The 16,140-nt window shown below is 48.3% G+C and overlaps 2 protein-coding genes across 7 annotated transcripts in view; one reads left to right on the plus strand and one right to left on the minus strand.

Annotated features, from left to right (window-relative positions):
* The window catches only part of LOC127600986 (mannosyl-oligosaccharide 1,2-alpha-mannosidase IC), a 264,345-nt gene that overhangs the window by 133,477 nt on the left and 114,728 nt on the right, over positions 1–16,140 (minus strand). The window lies entirely within an intron of this gene.
* Positions 1–16,140, plus strand: part of LOC127600974 (protein argonaute-3) — a 43,867-nt gene that overhangs the window by 14,406 nt on the left and 13,321 nt on the right. For 3 of the 6 annotated variants that reach the window (XM_052065917.1, XM_052065920.1, XM_052065922.1), the window contains exon 19: positions 290–2,177. In XM_052065917.1, the coding sequence (XP_051921877.1) occupies positions 290–398 (109 nt within the window). In that variant the 3' untranslated portion in view covers positions 399–2,177. Of the gene's footprint in view, positions 1–289; positions 2,178–5,121; positions 5,933–12,078; positions 12,251–12,348; positions 12,470–12,850; positions 13,060–14,042; positions 14,180–15,591; positions 15,727–15,846; positions 15,935–16,140 lie in introns of those variants that run through there. The other 3 variants (XM_052065918.1, XM_052065921.1, XM_052065919.1) reach the window with 2 other exon arrangements.

Here is a 16,140-nt window from a genome sequence, read left to right on the forward strand (position 1 = left end):
AAACAGGATTCCCGCGGATCCTCAGAAAGCCTTAAAAAGCATTAACTATACAAACAAGTCCTTAAAAGTTTCTTTACCATTTTTATGCGTGTTCACTAGTCTAAACGCAGCATTCTGATGAATATTGCGTTTGTGGAAAAGGAGTTGGGCGGCAAAACCCATCCGTTTTTAGCCATCTCAGGTGGGGGGGGGCAATTTGCCGCGAACTGTCGGTCTGAAAATGAGAAAATTCAGAATCTTCCGGTGCAAATCCAGCCTCAACCGGTGGTCTTGGTGTGTCTGCTTGCAGCGGGGAGGGCAGCCACGTGTCGGGTCAAAGTAACGGTCGTGACCCCCAGGCGCTGGCCAAGGCGGTCCAGATCCACCACGACACCCTGCGGACCATGTACTTCGCCTGAGCTGCATACCAAGCCACCCGCATTTCCTTTGCTATGCGTGCCCACCCACGCAGGTCCCCGCCACGACGACCACCTCATCCCCTTCCCTTATCCCCGTGTGACGGCCCACAACTCATCTTCCAGAGCCAGCCGGCTACATCGATCCAATCTTCAAAACACTCTCCAGCCTCATGCGCTCAAAAGGTTCAGAATATTATTATTATTATTATTGTGATGGTTGCTTTGTTTTTACTTGACCGGGACTGTTTGATTCTTTTTTTTAATTTCCGTCGGTATTATGATGTAATATTGTGTACTACCTTCATACATGCAAGTAAGTATGCAATAGGGAAGAAAGTAGGCGGTCCACAATGCTGCCTCTTGAACCCGATCCGAGGTCCGGATGCCAGTGTGATGAGGAATCCTTTTGCTTACTTTCATTGTGTTTAACGTTTGATTTTTTACAAATAATGTGATTATTTCGATGTTTTTAAATCCACCTTGAGCTACATTAGCACTTAGCGTTTAGCACGTAGGTGCCTGCACGTGGTAGGCTAAAGTCTTCATTTTCCTAAGCGGGCGTAGCATATTTTAGAGCCTTGAGAGGGCTTCGCATCATCTTACAATAGAGGGACCATTGCATTGAGCCCGGGCTAGGGAACCTTTTTGTCTCCTCTCTCCGCGGTGGTGGTCCACAGGTTCCCTACCCCTAGTGTGGCAACGATACAAGCACCCCATGCACCTGAACCAGCATTATTAACCAGCCAAAAAAAGAACAACCAACCAATGGGAAAAGGGGAACTTCAACAGGGAACTTATGTTTATTACTTTTGTCTGTACGCTCTTAAATGATTGACAAGGCACTTTTTCTTTTGACGTTTTCATTTTTGATTTTTTTGGGTGGGGTTCTTACTTCCAAATGGCCTCATCTTTGTACACTAGAACTCGCACACTACACGTAGCTCTTACCTCACCGCCAAGACAACAGAAGCACACGCTCTCAAGACTATCCCGCGTCAAATGCACTTCTTCCTCAACACTCCTCATTCTCCGCCATGGTCACCATCCTTGCGCCCGACACCCGCGTTTAGCGCTTCTCAATCCCTTAGCTCAGGGTTTCCCAAACTTGTTGATCAGTAGTTGAGCCGCAACTATTCGTGAGGTTTACTGAATATCACCCAGGAAGGAAATTTCCAGGTTTCCTTAATTCAAACAAGCCCCTCCAGACAGTTTCCCTTCCCCACATAAAAGCAAAAAAAACCTGTCAGTTGAGCACCTCCCTCAATTGACAGTTTTTACCAAATTTTGTGTAATAAGCTCAATTTATTCAGATTCTGATAAATGAAATAAGATGACTGCCATTGACTGGCAACCGGTTCAGGGTGTCCCCTGCCTGCTGCCCGAAGACAGCTGGGATAGGCTCCAGCACCCCCTCCCCCGCGACCCTGGTGAGGATAGGCATATCGGAAAGTGAATGAATGATGGCGATATTGATTCGCTCCCCCTAGTGTAAGAAATGTACGGACTCTCAGTTTGGGAAACCCTGCCATCTTCAGTGAGTGTCAGCCAATTTCCCTTGGTGCTCCGTGTGCATGGGTGGCACGGGTAAGGGGGTTGCAACCACTCAGTACACCCTGCCTTTTTGAACTATGATAATAATGATGATGATGATGATGCATGTAACACATTGTAAAACTGGATTATCTGAGCCACCTTATTTTTTGGTACGGTGGGCATTGTTTTCACTGCCTGTTTGCCTCGATTGTGAAATAGTTACAAGATTACAAAATATCATTTGAGTATCGTGACCCGTGTCTGTGAAGAGCAAAGCCCCTTTCCCACTGCCTTACTTTTTGAGTTGGATTCATTTTTTTGGGCCAACTCGAATAGCTTTGAGAACCTGTGGTCCAGCAGGTAAGGACTTCAAATGATTTTGATGGTGGGCGGGGGGAATGAACAAAGGAGCAGTTTGTTTTGGATCTGGTACTACCTCTAAAATGTAGATTTTTTTTTTTCCCCCCAAGTTTGTCCCCACATCTCAAGTAATTGCCATTTCTACAGAACGCAAGAGCTGCCCTCACAATTTTCCTTTTCCGGAAGGTGAAAATCGATACAAGTAACCAAGTTAAAGAATTCCACATTGTTGCGTGCGAGCTCATCTGCTAACATGAGCTAGCTTTGCAGACGTATAATGATTTGTGACACATCTTTAACTCTACTCGAATTGTCTCTTTGGCTTTATTTGGACTCCTCAACCCTGCTGCAATACCATCCTGACCACCAAGAGACTAATCGAAAAAAGAGGCCACCCTAGCATGCTAAACTAAGCTAGCTCAGGCTTTTCTCCACCCGGATCCCGCCAATTTTATGTATTCCCTCCAAAAATGGAAATTTGTAAGTTTTGTGCCGCCAACTTCATCCCCCATATTTTGCATTGCGTCCATTTATGCAGATGAAACTGAGATGTCAATCGGCATGATGTTCCCACTCGAGGGGGGTAAATCTGTCCAGCTCCGGGCCTGGAGGGCCACCGTCCTGTCATCAGCCAGCTCTGAAGCAGCATTAGAACATTCCTGATTATTTGAATGAGGTGTGATGCTCCTGGGAGAGCCGGAAAACAGGCAGGACAGCGGCCCGCGAGGACCGACTTTGGACACCCCTGCTGTAGCACAATTGACACAGTTGCCATTCTGCTGTCTGGGCATTCCGGAAAAATTGGGCCTGTTGGCATCTCTGTTTTTGTATGAACAGAACTGAAGAATGAGGGTGCACAGTCATTTGGGCAATTTTTGTGCCTTTAAAGTGGTGGTCAGAGGTCCAGAGTTTGATTCTGGAGGTTGTGTGTTCTCCCCAGTGTCTGCATGGGTTTTCTCCCGGTACTCCGCTTTCCTCCCATATTCCAAACACATACGTGGCTTGGATAATGGCGGGATGGAGGAATTCAGTATCGGAGTAGAGGTGGTAAGAGTTTTTCAAAGGGTTTTCCACAAGGGCTTTGAAGTTTAATACCTGAGCACTCACTTCTGCCGGCGGATTGTATTGAAAACAATTGTCGCTGCTTGGCATTTTCCAGATTTTTTTCCCCCATATTTAAGGCAACCCTCGCATTTTTTTTCCTCTCAGGCCCAAGATGCAGAAACCGAGTCGTCACTGACACTCTCTCTCTCTCCGCCACATTATTGTGTCGAAAATAGTTGCTGGCCGACAATTTTTCTCCGTCCTTAGAGGTAGTCAGTCTAGTTAGTGCTCAGAGGCGGGACGCTTGCTGTGCGTCGAGCTATCCCAGGACCAGGGATAGCAAGCTTAACACCTGACATTCATTTATGTAGAAAGCCATGATTCCGTGACTCATTTTTTTCTGCCAACTCTCATTTATGTTTTCCACCTTTTGGAGGTAGTATCAGAATTGAAACGTTTTTTTTTTCATTTCCTGGACCAGGGGATGTGAAGTTTTAGCACACAACACTCCTAAACAATTGTGTCTAACGCTGTTGTCCAATATCCATTTGTGGGATGCCTTGTCTGTGTGAAAGCGCAGGCAGTAATGCGAACTTATCTCGCTTCGGCTGGGTTCTTCAAAATCACATTTATGGAGTTACATTATCCCCTCCTCCCCGCCCCTCCCCACACACACGAAAAAGACTTTGTACGACGTTTTACTGACCCGTTATTGTGTTGAAGGTGATTTGTACATATAAATATATAATATTAACCTGTTATGTATTTTTGGCTCACCACTCGCCAGGCCTTGTCACAGTTTTTCGGGGGCCAGTGCCCTCCCGCCGTCTCGTTCGTCCCCCCCCCCCCCCTCTCCACATAATAATGACACAAAGTTTCGCGGGATTACCTTGTGCCACTGAAACCAGATGCAGTTCTCACTCACTGAAGCCACTAAGCACCTTGCAAGAGGGGGCGGGCAGACGAGCGGGAAGGCCGGCTGGGGTTGGGAGTGGGGGGGGGGGGGTAGGAATGTATCTATGACAGCCAGCAGCCTCACCATGTGACTAAGCAATATCGAAGCCACTGATCAAGAACAGTCCTTGTCATAGCACTTCCCAATAGATTTGGAATGAAAGGACATGGAAAAGTTATGCTCTTTTGGCTCTGTATGTGAAAGTAGTATTCGAAACTCTGTGGGGAGGGTTATTTTTTAAGAAGAAAATAAAAATCTTTTTTTTTTAAAATAATCCCTTGTATGTCTTTTTGTATGCTTGTGTGGGCCACTTAATTAGGCATCCGACCACAAACTGATGAAACAATCAAATTTGGGGCAGCTGAATATGACATTTTTGGGGGTCCTCTTAACCTCTTAACATTTTGACTATTTGGTTACATGACAATGTCAAGATGTTGGTTCTGTTGTACAGTAAAAATGGTAAAATCTGTAGGTAAATTTACAAATTGTAATTATTGCTACTGTATATCTTCAGAAATATTTTGTTCCTCATGGTTGTTGTTTGCAGTGTCCTAGAACTAGGACTGAGAAAGCGGTTTCACGAAGGTAAGAATATTTATTTTTAAAACGCACTCAAAAAATGTAATCTGAACATAGGCATTGGAGAAAACTGATATTTGTTCTAGTACATGACTAAATCGTGTGAATTCTATGGTTAAATAACTCCCTTCTGGCAATGTCGCTCAAAGGTAAGCATTACATTATTCCATGTGGGAGCCAACATGACATTTACAGCATCACCGGCAACGTAATTGTGCCTAAACGGGAAATTATGGGAGGAGCTCTAGTCGTGACGTAACCGGTGCCAAAGCTGACTTGCCCATATTTAGCAAGCTCGACGCGGAGAGATCCCCAGCCAGACAGCTTCACATTTCATCTGTCATCCTCGGGAAAAATCTCAACTCTTTCGGCGTACACCGAGGACTTGACAGCTGGGTTTTATTTTATTTTATTTTTATTTTTTTCAGTTTTGGCCAACCGGGCTGTCGAAGACGATCAAGCGGGCAAAAGTGCCTGTTTTGCTGGGTTTTTTTTCGCCCCTTACTTCCCTCCCTAGTATAAAAGTAACCGTCACAATTCCACCTCGTCGCCAGCGAGCTAACCGGCTAATGTTAGCACGTTCGCCCGAGGTATAATTACGAGTGACACGGTTTTAAATCCACTACAAAGGTGCCTCCTCGGCTTCTGAGCATTCTTTAAACCCGCTGCGATGACTTCCTGACCGCAGATATACTTTTTAATGCCCCCCTCCCCTAACAAATAGGGCTTCGCGAGCGAGCTAGCTAAACCGAAAGGCGCCGCGCTAACAGCGGGATTGGACACGTTCCCAACGGCGAGGAGGTGGTGGAGGGGCGGCCTTAGGCTTGACAGCTTCCCCCAGGCAAGGCGGGCTAGAAGAGGCCCGGACTCCGCCATTCTGCGGGGGCACAGGCGTCGCTGAGCCGCGGGGAGACACCGGCTTGAAGGGAGGAGAAGCCGGAGGAGCGAGGAAGCAAGGAGGAATCGCGCAGGGTTTTTTTTTTCATTTGTTTGCTTTTGTCAAGTGGGATCCGGGAAGTAAACCGGGCAGTGACCTCATGAATGGAAATCGGAACCACAGGTAAGACATTTTCTTCGATTTGACTGCGTTATTTTATTTCTCTCGGGGCCTTGCAGGTGAACCACCGGCCAAGTTGTTTACCGTAGGCAGGGAGACCGTCACCACACACACCAAGTGGAAACAGAATAATGCGGTGTTTCCCAACATGTATTGGGCAAAGTTCATATCTTCGAGGAGTAGAATATTACAGCGCACCACCAGTTGTCACCAAAATTGGAAACTACATTTTCCGGTGGATGAGCGTTTGCTGTCCCTGTGCTGTGCTGTCACCCTACGTCACTTGCATTGATAGTTGAGCATTCACTCCAAATAGTCCATCTATTGTTGTAAATTGATAGATGAGGACTGTATGCTTCGAAGCAACGATTCCCCCCCCCCAGATTCACGTTTCAGAGTTCGCCTTTGGAGGTGCAACAATATTAATCAACAACTGTTTTGTTATTCTAGTTTTGTTGATCCTTTTGAACCATTGTTCAACTGAAAAATGTTCTTATCCTCCAATTTTAGCCACTGGACAGTAAATAAGTCAGATTTCCGTTGCGCTCCATGACATTAGACAGATTATTCTTTGTAATTAATCAACGTAACATTGGCAAAAAAAATCTAAAGGAATCATTAACGCGATCACATGTTTGAATAGCTCAAAATAATTGTCTTTACCTGATTACTCAGCCAATTGGTGGCACAATCGGTAGAATTTTGTACTTTAACATTTTCCACAGCTGCAGCGCTCAAGTAAGGAATTTTTCAGACCAATTTACTACTGAAATTGAATCATTTTTCGATTCACACTGGTTTGGAATCACTTGATAAAGCCTCGCCATTCATGTAAGTTAGTGACGTAAACAGAAAGAAAGTAGTGAAAAATGGACACCGCTGCCCTTCAAACTTCATTAGAGCTACTTTCTTACTGTAATAGTTAAAAGCCTAAATAGAGCAGATTTCATAACACCTTCCGGCTCGTCAGACAGCACAACCCTGAAAAATGATTGAAAAATGTCTCTTTCTTAATAGTTAATGTCGGACAGAAAAATGTCTACAAGTGACAGCGGTTTCTCCTTTCAAGGCTGCGGGCGACTCCTCACTCACCTCAATAGATTTGGTCGTGGCAAACAATCTCTGGCTGCACTTGTTACGTTAGGCGAACTTTAAAAGCGTACATCCAGTGTCGAGTGCTCCAAAGTGCTCACCATTATGACAAAACAGCAGGTGCGTTTTTGTCCCGTTTGTGTCGAATCCCCGCTGGAGCTAAATTTCGGTGAAAGTGGTGACGGCTGAGTTGTTGACGTCCTCAAAATGCGCCTGCATCTTTGACACCACTGCATCTTTGAGAAATGACATCTGCTCCAAATGGCGGTTCGATTCCGTGCGCGGGTCTTTCAGATCGTTAGCCCCTAGCCTGGTTATGATAGACGTGTTCACGCGATTCTGTTTCGGTAGTTGAAACTGGAGTTGGGTTGCTCATTTTATAGTTGTAATTTTTTCCAGCGCTTGTGCTAGTGCTAGTTCTGATCCAACGCCCAGCTTGGTACCAGTTTTTTCTTTTTCCAACACCGAAATTGGCTCTCGCTGCGCTGCTTAAGTTGTCCCCATTTATATCTTTGGTCGACTCCGTCAGTGTTTCCGGGGGGCCGGGTTGTCATGACAACCGTAGATGTAGAAAGAAGGACTCCCTGGACGCACGAAAGCTTGAGCGGTAAACTCCGGTACAATTGTGTTCCACCGGATGAGCGATGGCGGATCTCCGACTGGCTGCCAGTCTCATGATCATCTACAACGATTAAGGAAGATGTCAGCATGTCCCTGACTCTTTGATACTGTTATATCCACGTGTAATTGATGCTAGGCTAAGTTGCCTAGCACCTGCTAACTCTTGACTGAATGGCCGATAAAATTGATCGGGATCGTTATCGGTGGGTTGGGGACATGTCATACATGCGGGATAGCGGCCCTCCAGGACCGCAATTTGACACCTGTGTACGACATCGAGGAAAGAACCCTTCAAATTTCCCCAATGGCAAGCACAAGTCACTGCAATGGTAACCACTGTGTTGACTGTTGGAAATTCCCCCCCCCTCCTCTTGTATTCACCTGGCAATAAGGCACATTTCAAAGAGTCGTTAACAGGCGAGCGCTCTCCTGTTCCTGATCCCAGTGGCGGTTAAACGGCCCCAACTTCCCGGCTTTGTCCGGGCTGTCATGGAAGCGTTCCACTTATGGGACCACCGTACCAAACCGACTGGCCTGAGGTGCAGTTGACATTTGATCTTCAACTGCACCCACTCCCCATTCATCCCCCCTCCCCCTTTTCTTCTCATTAGTTTGTCGGCACTTCTCGTGGCATGTAACATGAGGGATCAGGAGGTGTTTTCCCAGTAGCCGGCACCGTATGATCGCGACAACTCGCCGTGCTCCGCGAAACGATGCAACGGATTTCATTTTCGATCCGGTCCAAGTGAGTTGCTTTCAAACAGCACTGCGGTTAATGCCAATCATGTTGGCAAGTCTGGAGCCTCCCCTCAAGTTCTTGCTGAAAAGGGGGGACTCTGCTCTCGACAACTGCAAGCGAGGTAATGACACCTACCCAAAATGTCCGCCACGAAGGGGGCCCCTGGTCAGTGCCATGTGTGTGAGAGAGCGAGAGAGGATTGTTAGCTTCTAGTCGGCCTTGAGCTTTCCACTCTTGCCTTCCTATTGCGACTGCCGTTGGCGCCAAACTCCCCCGCAACCCACCCCCGGTTGAAATTTGACCTTCTCACGTCACTATGACACACACACACACACACACACACACAGTCGCCAATCACACACTCCGTCTCAGTCACCGATAAAAGCAGACAAGCAGAGTTGTGTGAGAACATGCAAATGACTGTCGCCACCAAGCAGCTTTGAAAGATGACACGGCCGCGTTTGTCCGAGCGGCAGACCAGATTACCGCTGGCTGACACATCCTGGCAAAAAAAATAAAAAACAGTCACATCCGTTTTGACACACGGCTTGTCCAAGTTCTGTTACACGATGGAGCCGGCAAGCTCAAATGTCGTCGCTGGAGATCTCACACCAGGATTGTTTGTTCTTGATTAGGGAGGGCACTTACCGTTCATGTAGTTTTGGCTTTTCAGAGTGGACTTGCGAGGTTTACATTTGACGGCGACAAGATGTTTGACTTACTATCCTGTGTGTAAATTGGCTTAAAGTGGCTCAAGTCGGCGTCAAAAAGCTGACGGCTCCGTTGATCCCTTCAGGCTGGACCACGGAGGCTTCGCCCAATCTCCTCCTCCTCCTCGCGCTCTGATATTTTTATCACGTTGCAGCGACTGACCGTGCAGGATGTTGGCCATGCCGGTGACTCCCGCAGACGCCACAAGCGACACTCCGCAGAGGCCCGGGAAGGGCACGCGGAGGGGGAGGAGCCAGCCGGCCCCGACGCTCAATCCGCGGTTGCGTGTGTGACCGACGCCATTGTGCTCTGTTCCCACGTAGCTCAAGCCTCTGTGGATTACAAGCACAACAGCTGTATTGTGTGCGCTCGCGAGTGGTGCGGACGTTTGTGTACTTGGGGGGGGGGGGGGGGGGGGGGTGATGGATGTCGCTCTGGCGTCTCACCATCTCCGCAACCATTTTGGATCACAACCGTGTTCTGTTCATCGGTTCTGCTCTGACATTGGTTCATTGATTCAACAATCGAGGAGTGGCCCAACGTAACTAATCGAGCAAGGCGAATCATTCGATTACAATTACGGTCGAAGCAAAATCTCGGCTTCTTCCACCGATGTTCACATTATTGAAGGTACGCGCACCAGAAATGAGATGGCACAGCGGCCGCGAATCAGGAGGAAAGGGTTCGCCCGAGACGGGATGTCCAAACTTTGGCATAATGTCATACTTAATGAAGGAATGTGAACTACCACCGCATGTCGCTAATTTAATCGAGCTTCCACACGCTAGTCGAAACGTGTATGTTGTAACGTCCTCGCAAGTGTTCTCGGACACGGCTGTGAGTGCACTGCCACTCGTTGCGCTAAGTCAACAAAACGCGGGATAAGCACTTTTATTGACAAGATGCCGATGTCACCAAACGCGGAGACCGGCTAACACCCAGCCAAATGGACGTTCTCACGCGCTGACACCCACGTCACTCACCAGGCCAGGCTCTGCCTTTTAACATCAGACATTCAAGTCGTATACTGTACCGTAGAAAGCGAAGACGGCGACAATAGCGTTTATAATGCAAAATCAATCATGATCTGATGGTCCAGAGAAGATTTTCACAAAAATATATGAAGGGGTACCTCAGGGAAAACCTCTGAACTGCAAGGCACGAATGCTAACCACTACTTTACAATGTTGCCATTTTTATATATCATGCCAAACACACATTACCCATCATATTGCCACCACACACTAGACACACTGGGGAGTACAATGGGTACTCAAATTAGGCATCCTTTAGTCCCCTTACGAGACACGAGCTCTTGCAGGAAGCCAAAGAATGCGGCCAGAAGCAATCACGTGGATGAGACCCAAATCACCAACAGGACAACAAATCGCAACATTTTTCTTCTTCTTCTTGTTGGTTATTGCAATCGTGGCAAATTACCGTGTGGATGAGTTTCCCTGTTTGGCCAAGTTGTGAAAAATGTGGACAATCTGGATGTCCGAGTGGCAAGCAGACTGGGCGAAAATATTTCTTTAATCTGAGTGGAAATTGTATAAAATCATTGTTTTTGTTTTTGTTTAAATAAATAATGTGAGGGCGGCCTGGTAGTCCAGTGGTTAGCACGTGGGCTTCACAGTGCAGAGGTACCGGGTTCGATTCCAGCTCCGGCCTCCCTGTGTGGAGTTTGCATGTTCTCCCCGGGCCTGCGTGGGTTTTCTCCGGGTGCTCCGGTTTCCTCCCACATTCCAAAAACATGCGTGGCAGGCTGATTGAACGCTCTAAATTGTCCCTAGGTGTGAGTGTGAGTGCGAATGGTTGTTCGTCTCTGTGTGCCCTGCGATTGGCTGGCAACCGATTCGGGGTGTCCCCCGCCTACTGCCCGAAGACAGCTGGGATAGGCTCCAGCACCCCCCGCGACCCAAGTGAGGATCAAGCGGTTAGGAAGATGAATGAATGAATGAATAAATAATGTGATTACTTACGTTCACGCAACATTATAGTCGGCTACAAAGCATCGTTTTGAAATCATGGCATTTGGAGGGGCGTCGAATGTCCACCCCTTTGCCTGCGTAATCCCGCCGCTCCGTTGCAAACTCGGCGCTAACCCAGCTCGTATCCGGGCCCAAATTGAATTACGGTCCGCTTAGGACGCAGGCTCCCTTGCCAAGAATAAATATCTGTTCTCTTGTCTTTTGTGCCTCACACTCGGGCGGGCCTTTGGGGAATTATCATAACAAAACCTTTCATGGCTTTTTATTTTTTGCGCGTGTCAGGAATTCCAGACTTCCTTCAGAGAAGCTGGTCACTGACTGTAAACAAACACGCAGCCTCAGTCAAGACTTTGTGCTTTTGGTGCCTTCTCTCCCCTCTGCAGGGGCCTCAATCCCGCCCGCCCCCAAATCCACATGTGAGTCAGATCAGCGATGAATTACTTTTGATTTACCCGTTCTGACTTGACCTGCTAAACTCTCCATTTTTGCGGGTGCGTGAGGGGCATGGGGGGGGGGGGATACAAGTGTCGTATTTAAATAGTCTGGTGACTTGAAATGTTTTCCCAAGCTTAACATGGGGCAGGCAAGACTCGGCAGACACAAAAATAGCTCCGGCATGTGTGCGGCACGTTTAAGCTGTGTTTTTTGTTTTTTTTCCTCCAATGTGGGGGCGGGGGCCAGGGGGACTCGGGAGTGACTCATGTAAGACATCTCAGTGTGATAAATACCGAGAATTCTTAAAGCGTGGAGAATCGGCTGGTGGAGGTGGGGGGGGGGGGCTTTCGTTTAGGGGGGTGGGGGGAAAGACTTTCGTTTCATTTGAAAATGTCACTCACAGTTGACTCTTCAGTGTTTTCCCCTCCGTTGTAGCCCCCACGTCAACGTTGACCCTTGGAATTTTTGTCATTGCGTGCAATCAGATGTGTTACCAGAAGTAGCAGCACATACCGGAATATCTCAAAGTACGACTCCACCCCCCCCCCCATGTTGTGCAGGAGCCGTTGGGGCCCAGTCCCTGTTCGCCATGCCTCGGCGGCCCGGCTACGGCACCATGGGCAAGCCCATCAAGCTGCTGGCCAACTGCTTCCAGGTGGAGATCCCCAAGATGGACGTCTACCTTTACGAGGTGGACATCAAGCCTGACAAGTGCCCGCGGCGAGTCAACAGGTAAGCGTGTGTGTCCCCCCCCCCCCCCGTTGCTGGCCGCTCTTTGCGTTTCTTCCACGCGACGACGGTACAGCGTGAACGTCTGTGGTTTGTCACAGGGAGGTGGTTGACTCCATGGTGCAGCACTTCAAGGTGACCATCTTTGGGGATCGCAGGCCGGTCTACGATGGCAAGAGGAGCTTGTACACGGCCAACCCGCTGCCCGTGGCGCCCACAGGGGTCAGAAGAGCCTTTTGTTGCACTTCACCCTGTCCTCTTTCTCTTGACATTTTCATTCCTACATTCTTCTTCTGATTGGTCTTGTCCTCGTTCTTACTGTTCGTCCTCATTTTACTTCTGTCTGTCGCCCACATGTTCTTTATCCACTCGCATCTGACCATCTCCATCTTCTTTTCCTTGGTTTTCTCACATTTTTCTGATTTTCATCCTCGTCTGCATTCCTTCACTTTTATTTTTTTTCTCTTTGTGATGAGTCTTCTCCTCCACTCCTTGTCTTTGTTCTCCTCATCCTCCTACTTGTAATTTTGTCCTCCTCCCTGTCAAAAAAAAACCAAACCTGCCCCATTGTGACCATTTTAACACCGTTTGCCCACTTTTCAGGTGGACCTGGACGTCACGCTGCCGGGCGAGGGGGGCAAAGATCGTCCCTTCAAGGTCTCCATCAAGTTTGTGTCTCTGGTGAGCTGGCACATGCTGCACGAGGTGCTGACGGGTCGCAGCATGCCTGAGCCACTGGAGCTGGACAAGCCCATTAGCACCAACCCCGTGCACGCCGTGGACGTGGTGCTCAGACACCTGCCGTCCATGAAGTGAGTTTGACGCACTGCCTCTCCGCGCCTCAGCTAAATCATTGTTCAGAATTTGCGCTCCGCCATATCACCAATTGTCACCGTACACTGTGAATTATAAAAACATCTACACACGACATCTGGAACTGGAACAAATCCCGCGAATGAACAGGTTCTGTCCGCTCGACATCACTATCAGCCCCCGCCATCCAAACGGAAATCACGCCAGGCTCAAGTGGGATCTCGCTCACTCCAGCAAGGCCATCCCCATAACCCGTTATCGCTTTCCCGAGCTCCGTCATCTCTAGTAATCTCACCGTGGCTTCTATAAAGCCTTATCAGAAGGGGTCTCTTTCCATCTTTCATTTGGGTTTGTTTACAGCGGCCGTGCTATCACGTTAGCATTGTCACGCTGACGCATTGTCACGCTGCAATATGTCTGCCCTTTGCACCCGAGTGCCACAAATGGCGTACAACAACAGCTCGCCAACGCCCTCATCTCTGCTCGCACTGCTTACTGTCAACACTGTTCAGCCTTCAGGGCATCTTTCATTTTGCCATGTTGTCACTTTTATGGGTGGGGGGGGGGGGTCATTGGAGCACGTTTCCAAAATATTTCTTCCCCCTCCCTGAGAGGGAAATAAACAAATTGTACCACTTGATGGCTATAATTGCCTCCGCGATGGCTGGTGTTGCCGTAGACATGCAATACACGGTTACTACGCCCGTAAAGCCGAACGTAAAATATGCAAAATATTTCAATACTGCTCCGAAAAGTACAAGGAAGTAAGCACAACCAGGTCATCTTGGCAGCGCAGGTTAGTGGAACCACAGGCTCCAAGCTTGCGGTTACTCACTTGGTGCCATCTGCCTATTGATTAAAGCCATGCAGAAATGTGATTATTGCTTCATAGCCACGAGTCGTCGCCGAGCGCCGATTCCACATGATTGGCATGGAAGACTTTAAACTTGCGCCCCCCGCCTCACCTCCACCCCCCCTCTAGGTATACGCCGGTGGGCCGCTCTTTCTTCTCGGCTCCAGAGGGCTATGATCATCCTCTGGGCGGAGGCCGGGAGGTGTGGTTCGGCTTCCACCAGTCAGTGCGGCCCGCCATGTGGAAGATGATGCTCAACATCGACGGTAGGTGGCAGGCATGTTGCGGACTGTTGTACGAAACGTAACCTTGGCGCGTGAACTGACGTTTTTGTGTGCCTGTTAGTTGGTGGCTGGAATTAAGCGAGGTCCTTTGAGCCCGATGGGGAGCTGACTAATTGGTTGCTATGGAAACAAGCCAGGGTGTTGCTGTGTGGTTAGCGCGTGGGAAAAGGGGGGTTGTGTGTGCATGCGTGCGCGTTTTTTTTTGTTGTGTTGAGCCCTTCCTGCTGTCTCGGTGGCGGTGGGGGGGCTGTTGCCCACATTAAATGACACACTCCCGGACTCAAACACTTATTTCAAATAAACATAAATATGGTGAAGTGACACCCTTCAATTTAGCATGACTGATTCATAGTCTGGTGACGGTTGTCGGGGGTGGGGGTGGGGGGGGTGGAATTGTGTCACCTGCCCGCAGTGGTCTCAAAGTCACTCATTAAAACTTGGTGAAAGAAGGTTGTGAGATCAAAGCAGCTGAGCTGCCCCGTCTCGCTTCCCTGTCTGATCTTGTCAAAACAGTTCTCGGTTTTCTTAGCTCAGTAACATGCCATCATTGAAGTTAGCATGACCAAGAATTGCGGCAAAGTTTTTTTTGTGTTGCTGAAATTAGCCCGTTTTGAGCGGGCGGGACTCGTGTGCCCTCAATTTCTTTCACCGTGATGACCAGCGGCATCAAGTATCATCCCTTCGTTAGCACCTTTTTATTAATACGCAACATTGAACAAGAAAACGACATTCCTTCTGACCTGAGGTTCTGAGCCCCCATTTCCTGCACTGCTTCCCTTTTTGTACCCTTGGAAATAAAGTAGTTGCTTTATAAATAAGGATTAAAAGACCCCCCCCCCCCCAAAAAACAAACATGGTTGATCTTCCTTTGGAAGCAAAGCCCATAGTGTGAGAAGACAAAAGAATTTTCCCTCGTGACAACAGCACTTCATTGTCAATGACACATCATTTGGCAAACTGACGAGCTAAAACGAGATTGATAACTTGACTGAGCACTCATATTTGTGTTACTTATCCCTTGCATCTCCCAAAAACTCAAAGCTCTGCTTACCTTTTGACTTCGACGGCGCGTTTTTGGTGGCGTCCTCCGGCCAATGCTAGGCAATGGTAGATCTTTACTCGCCAAGTCATGGCCAAAGAAACTTGGTGTGGAAGTGGCGTAATTAGCTGGGTGAAAAGGGCTCGCTCACGGGCACATTTTTAGAAATAAGTTGGGCACACAAAAAGGTTACACTCGCTGGCATCATTTCAGACTTGAGCAGTTACTCCAGAGTCACATCTCTTTGTAGACAACGCTTTATAAAGTGTCCACTTGACATAATTTGTACTCTTGAAACGCTTTGATGCCAGCCGCTTTGTTTCGCGTCACGATAATTGTCTCTTTTCCCTGGCAGTGTCTGCCACCGCCTTCTACAAGGCCCAGCCGGTTATCCAGTTCATGTGCGAAGTGCTGGACATCCACAACATAGACGAGCAGCCCCGCCCTCTCACTGACTCGCACCGGGTCAAATTCACCAAAGAAATCAAAGGTAAAGACGATCGGGGTCAGTGACAAAAAAACCCAAAACAAAATAGTCTCCATAATAATAGTATTTTCTGCTAGAAAGGAAAACTTTTTTTCCTTCTTCTTCTTCTATCGTGTTCATTAGGTTTGAAGGTTGAAGTGACGCACTGCGGAACCATGCGAAGGAAGTACCGCGTATGCAACGTGACCCGCCGGCCGGCCAGCCATCAAACGTGAGTCATCGTGGCGGCCTGCACAAGACTACGGGGTTCTGCGGTCATTTGGGGCGGGGCCGGTTAAAACCGGCTGCACGTTGACACCCCAGTAAACCAGATGCTTGCCGACTGGCTCATGTCGGAGTCACCGTGAGTCATCCAGTAGGGAAGCAGCCCTTAACCGTTTGTTCTCCTAAAGCAGGGGTGTCCAAACTTTTTGCCAA

Source organism: Hippocampus zosterae, chromosome 5 (genome assembly GCF_025434085.1).
Source record: "Hippocampus zosterae strain Florida chromosome 5, ASM2543408v3, whole genome shotgun sequence".
Taxonomy (NCBI): Eukaryota; Metazoa; Chordata; class Actinopteri; order Syngnathiformes; family Syngnathidae; genus Hippocampus; species Hippocampus zosterae.